General features: G+C 32.9%; 1 protein-coding gene across 1 annotated transcript; it reads left to right on the forward strand.

Moving 5' to 3' along the window:
- The first annotated feature begins 2,242 nt into the window (after window positions 1-2,242).
- On the forward strand, window positions 2,243-6,264 carry LOC108483670 (zinc finger CCCH domain-containing protein 34-like). The gene is made up of 7 exons (XM_017787194.2): window positions 2,243-2,656; window positions 2,762-2,907; window positions 3,150-3,215; window positions 3,345-3,464; window positions 3,541-3,855; window positions 3,946-4,251; window positions 5,197-6,264. Exons 1-7 carry the CDS (start codon window positions 2,587-2,589, stop codon window positions 5,590-5,592), a joined length of 1,419 nt encoding a protein of 472 aa, XP_017642683.1. The 5' UTR covers window positions 2,243-2,586; the 3' UTR covers window positions 5,593-6,264.
- The last annotated feature ends 362 nt before the right edge of the window (window positions 6,265-6,626 follow it).

The raw sequence follows: 6,626 nt of genomic DNA on the forward strand, positions 1-6,626 counted from the left end.
TCTAAAGTTCAGGTTTCGATGTAAGAACAATCGTAAAGTTTAGATCCTTAATATGAAAACAATTTTCAAGTTCATCAAGTTCAAGGGCTAACAACATTGCTAAGTTTAGAGTGTAATTTGGACAAAAAATTCAAGCTTCAATATGGGAATAGTTATGGAGTTCAAGCTTTAATTAGTTAACAACATTGTCAATTGTATTTTTTTTAAATAAAGAATTGAGGGATTAAATTGCAAATTTTTTATTAAAATAAACTTTAAAATTTGATAAAAAAAAAGAAGAAGAAGAAGAAGAAGAAGGGATTTTAAAAGAAGCAAAGTCATTAAAAATGTCTTCTTTGAGTCAGCCACCAAACAAAGGATAAGATGATGTTTGATGAGTGGCATGCACAGCTTTGGTTCATCAATGATTTTAATAAATTAATAATAAATAAGTAAAAATTAAATAAAAGAAAATATTTGGGTACACTTTTATCTAACATGAATAATTTAAAATTTATATATATTTTATATAAATTTAAATACGATTATAAGATTTCAATTTTATATTAGATTTTAATCATTTTAAAATAAAGAAAAAAATGTACAATTTTAGTAGACAATGAGACATGTGATCTTACAATTTTTCATTTTGTGTCTGCCATAGGTAATATTTTGTCATAATTGTAGCAACAAAATAAACATTTTTAAAACAAATTAAGGATTGTGTTGTGTTATTCCACAGCAAAAATCAAAGTAAAATTTATTTCTAAAATTAGTATTTTTTTAATCACAAAAGCAATTACAATAAAAAAAAAAAAAAGATAAAACAGCACCAAAATTATTCGGATCTTCCATCAGTAAATTCAGCATTGAAATTGGGGTCATATCAAATATTTGCATACTACTGATACCAACAATCAAGACTTCGATCATGTGATCTACTACTCTGTTATAAAATTGAGGGATGTGTTGGACATGCATCTTCCAATAAATAAGGTGTCATTTTGACATTATAAGTTGTGATTTTGGTATGATTATTACTGTAAATTCAATGGTAATTAAGATAAGGTAAAACTTAAAAAAAAAACCAAAAATCCTAAATTTTAAAAATATATATTTATTATTCGAGTTTAAGGATATTAAAATTAAATTAATCGAGTTAATATAAATAAGTTGGTTTAATCAGTTTAATTAGTTCGGTTATAATTGACATCAGTTAATAAAATCGATTTAAATATCAATCTGATTGATAGCCAGTTTTATTCAATTGATAACCAAACTGGGAACAAAGGTAAATACCTTTTCGACAAAAATAAAAACTAGAAGTTAAAGTATTGTTTAGGTTTTTGTATTTTTTGTAAAATTGAAATTTAGTCCTTCTATTTTTATTTTTAGAAATTTAGTTCGTTTACTTTTTAGCTTTCGAAATTCAAGTTCATTACAATGCCATTTTTTTGTTTACATAGCTACCAAGTGAGTTGTTTATTTATTTATTTTGACTTAAACTTTAAAATATGCAAAGCAAAGATATTAACATTTTAAATTTATGAAGAGTACAGATACTTATAACGTATTTTAACCCAAAATAGAAAGGAGAATAAAAAGCAAATGATCGAAGGAATGAGTGGTGGCTGATCTAGCAACCAGCCACAAGAGAAAAGACAACTTTTCCTCTATAAAGGGATTTAATGCATTAACTCGAAAGGACAATATTAGGTGTTATTCGTTTGAAACCTATTTGTTTATGCAGTATATACACACGTATGTTTATAATTTGATCCATTTGTTTTAATTATGCTTCACATAGATTTATACCGACATATAATGCCTGAGCTAATAGCTAGACAAATAGAAAGACTTAATTGATATTAAACTAATAGTTTGATGACTCAATTAGAACATTTACAATTTAAGGGATCAATTTAAAATCTAGAATATAGTTTGAGGACTTACAATAGAATTAACTCTTTTCTCAATTTTTAATGAAGAAAAACACCACTCTTTTTTTGCCACGTCAACCACCAACTTTCCATTAATATCTTTTTTCTAACCTTTTCGCCTTAGGTTCTTTAAGCCCCATAGTATCATTAATTAATTCAAATAAATCCAAGTATTTTATTACCTTTTATGACTATTTTAACCTTATCCCGACAATGAAAATCGCCACGTAATGAGGACATATTTGTCATTTAGAACCAATACATTTCATAAAAATATAAATAATCAATTAATTAAAATTATTTTAATTTTATTATTTACCCATTCTATTTGGCGCGTATATAAACAACCGACGCATTAAGAAAAAAGAGAAAAAAAAAAAAAGCAGAGAGAGAAAATGAAAGAAAGTGAGAGAAAGTGAAAGAAAATTTAGACAAAAAACCAAACTGAACCCAGAAAAAACAGCAGACAAAACAGTGTGTGTGTGTGTGTGTGTGTTTTTCTGGTTCAGTGTAAGAAAGAAAGACAAGAGACATAGAGAGAATTTCTGGGTTTTTTTGTGTCCTTTTTTTTTTTGTTCTTCGTTTTCCATCTAGAAAAAGAGATATATTTAGCCATTTGATCGGATTACAGTTAGGGTTTACTTGGGGGTTGTTGTTTGTACGTTAAATGGAGCGGGACCCAGAATCCGATCCGCAACCGGAATGGAATACTCAGGGACCCGAAACGGGACTCGAAGGTTTTTTTTTTTTTTCGGATTTGGGTTTTTTTTTTCCGGATTCATATGCTCATTATTTGTTTTTGTAATGTGGGATTTGATATGGGTTTTTTATTTGAGATGTAGAACCGGTTTGTCGATTGGGATTAGAAGGTGGGTCGGAATCATACCCGGAACGACCCGATGAAGCTGATTGTATTTACTATTTGAGGACTGGGTTTTGTGGCTATGGTTCTAAGTGCCGATTCAATCATCCTCGTGACCGTGCTGGGGTAAAAAAAATAGATAATTTGATCGAATCATTCTATTTTTTATAATTTCTTTTATCTGTTTCTATTGGTTTTTTTGTTTGATCATGGTCTTTGGAGTGATGGGATTTAAAATATTAGGGCAAAAATGCAAAGTTTTCTTTTCTATTACTGCAATGGTGTAATTGGAAATCTATATTTGGTATAACTTTGATGCTTATTTGTTTTGATTGATGAAAGAAATTCGATGATGATGATTGCTTTAGGTTATGGGAGCTGGAAGAGGTGGTGTTGGAGAGTATCCGGAGAGAGCGGGCCAGCCGGTTTGTCAGGTACCTTTTTTGGTTATGTTATGTAAGCCAAAACAGTACAATGTCGATTATTGTTCATTGCTTAAATTCTTGGATAATTTTTGTCTTGTTTTTACTATTTAGTGGCTTTCGTTTTTTATTGATTTGCAGTATTATATGAGGACGGGAGCATGCAAATTTGGTGCTTCTTGTAAGTACCATCATCCCAAGCAAGGAGGTGGTTCTGTTAGCTCTGTGCCACTAAATTATTACGGATATCCATTACGTCCGGTTTGTATCACTCAACATGAATTTTTAGATACGCTATTGTTAAGTTTGTGTAATAATCGAGCAATCTGTAGAACAGGGTGAAAAGGAGTGTTCTTATTATGTGAAGACGGGACAGTGTAAATTTGGTACAACATGTAAATTCCATCATCCTGCACCACCGGCTATGCAAGTTCCGGCACCATCTCCAGCTCCACAAGTTGCACCTGCACCTGCACCTACACCAATGCCCGCTCCAACCATGTATTCGACGGTGCAATCACCATCTGGCCCTTCCTCTCAACAATACGGAGTTGTAATGGCTAGGCCTCCCTTAATGCCAGGCTCGTATGTGCAAGGCCCTTACGGTCCTTTGTTGCTTTCTCAAGGTGTTCCGAGTTGGAATCCATATCCGGTGGGTGAATATAACTTTATTTAGTTCCCTCAATGTTTGAATATACTATTAATTTTTTACATTTCCGGTTGTTAATGCTGCTTGGTGTAGGGACCTGTCGGTTATGGTACTCAACCGACTGTTCCGTCAAGCTCAACTTTTGGGGCAACACCATTGTCTCCTTCTGCAACTGCCTATACCGGCTCTCATCAATTTGTACCATCTAGTTTCGAGCCTTCAAGTAATATTCAGGAGGAGGTGTCATTTCCGGAGAGACCTGGGCAACCGGAATGTCAGTATTATATGAAGACCGGTCGTTGTAAATACGGATCCTCCTGTAGATATCATCATCCACCGGAAGTGTTTGCACCAAAAGCAGATGTCATCCTTAGCCCTCTTGGTCTTCCGCTTCGTCCGGTAAGCTTCTTGTAAAATGTCCTACCAATGTGATGGCTTTTACAATAATTGATCATCAAGAACGTACCTCGGGTTTGCATCTCTATCGTTGTTTCATAGATGCATATGCCAACCTTTTGTTGTTTGCATGTTTATGCTTCTATGTGATTAATGATTGTGACACGCGACTTGACAAATCATCATGTTTATTTTAGGAACATAAAGATTGTTCTATTTTGCATACATTTATTAATTTACCATTAAGGGTGTACAAACATTTCCGGGATTGTGATATCTTTCTGAATATCAAAGATCTTCTAACCTAGATTTCGATTCTTGGTAATTTATATATGTTAAATTTTCTAGTTCTTATAAGAATAGCCATAATTGTTCCATCAACTGCACAAGTTGAGTGTCATTAATAAAGTTCGTGATGATGTTTGATGCATTAATTTTTCAATTTCAATGTAAATCTTGGGGATGGATAGGATGAGCAATTATGGTAAGCACTTCAGATGATGGGTTAAGGCTGATAAGTTGTTCGTAATAAGTTATATTTTCCTAGTAGTTTTTACCTCAGAATTCGGAACTTGCAAGAGTTAGTAAGCATTGGTATAAACATGGCATAGGTGACTTTTGTTGTGAGGTTAAGTTTCACAATATGCTGAAAATCCATTCCAAGCTAGTCTTCCTTCCGATCATTATTGCGCGTGGTATGCTTATGCTTATGCTGGTCCCACTTTATTTAGCTTTCTTTCTTGATGTCATTCTAAAACCAAGCTAGTTAATATTCAGACATGCTATCATCACGAACACGAATTTCTGATTATGTTTTTAATTCTCTGGTTTTGTTTGAGTACAATTGCCGTGTGTGACATATATGTGTAATAGGACCTGTTGAGTTTCTTTTATTCTTTTTCCTCATAAGTTGTTGTTTGTGTACTTGTTCGTGTGCTTTTCTATCAGGGTGCGCCCACTTGCACTCACTATACACAACGTGGAATGTGCAAGTTTGGAGCCGCTTGCAGGTTTGATCATCCTATGGGAACATTAAGTTACAGTCCATCTGCATCTTCCCTTGCCGATATGCCTGTTGCACCCTATCCTGTTGGAACTACAATCGGTACTCTAGCTCCATCATCCTCATCGTCGGAATTACGACCCGAACTTCTTTCAGGGTCCAGCAAAGACCCTGCTCCAGCCTTAATGTCATCATCAGTGAGCGCTTCAAGTGAGCCGGTCGGTTCCGTTTTCTCTGAAGGTGCACCTGTTCCTCATTCAACCACACAACAATCTAGTTGGAGTTCTGCCCCTTCTACTGGCGGTGGCAGTGACGACGATGAGCCACACACTTCAAGCTAAGACAAAGAAGCAACCGCATCAATCCCCCTTTTTTCGTTCAAGGTCATAAACCAAAACATTATCATTATTATTATTTTTCTTTTTGCAAGTCTTCAAAATAGGAGGATTCATTTCTTTACTATCACAGTTCCGCCGTTCTCTTCCATCTTGAATAAGTCCGTGCCGCCAAACCCGTAAAAACTTCAACCGTAAAACTCTATATACCTTTTCCGAAAAACCCTGCATTTATATTAGGGAGAACCGAGTCAAAACCATCCTAATTTTCGGAGCTCGTAAAAACGAAAACATAGGAATCATAAATTTCCATCACCTTATTTGGCCTAATTTCTTTTACCCGAGTCTAAATGTTTAATACTTTTGTCCAAACCTTTCCGATAGTTTGAGCAGAGTATTTGCTACATCATCGAACTATGCTTGCATTAATACTCTTACTGATGTTTAGTAATTAAGGAATAAAAAACGGATCGATTGAATCGGTTGAATTGAAAAAATAGTGTTAGCTCAGCTCGTTGAATTGAAAACTCGGATTACATACTATTTATTATTAAAGCTTTGATATATCATTTAGTATCCGAGTTTCGAGATTGAAATATTTTTTTATGTGATACTCGTGTTTCCTTTTGGTTAAATATGTTTCCCTTTTATAAGATTACATGCTGATATTTTATAGAATTTTCTCGTGTTTATAAAATAAAATAAAAATATTACACTGATCATTTTTTTAATTTTTAAAATATCGTATCAACCAATTTAATAAAAAATTTAAAAATATTAATAATTAAACTTAAATTTTAAAATCTAAAATTAAAATGACTAAATTCTTAAAATAAAATATAAAATTAAAATCCAAATTTATAAAAAATACAAATGTTTTGTTCCTTTTTTCTTCTAGAAGTAGAAATATATATTTATGATTTTAAGCATGTTGAGAGTATCCATCAGAAGTGTGGAAGCACAATCTTCAATTAGGGGCCCACACGTTTTTTAACTATTTTGATTATTATCATTAAATATTATTCTTGGTTTAAAAATTT

This window comes from Gossypium arboreum, chromosome 1 (genome assembly GCF_025698485.1).
Source record: "Gossypium arboreum isolate Shixiya-1 chromosome 1, ASM2569848v2, whole genome shotgun sequence".
Classification (NCBI taxonomy): domain Eukaryota; kingdom Viridiplantae; phylum Streptophyta; class Magnoliopsida; order Malvales; family Malvaceae; genus Gossypium; species Gossypium arboreum.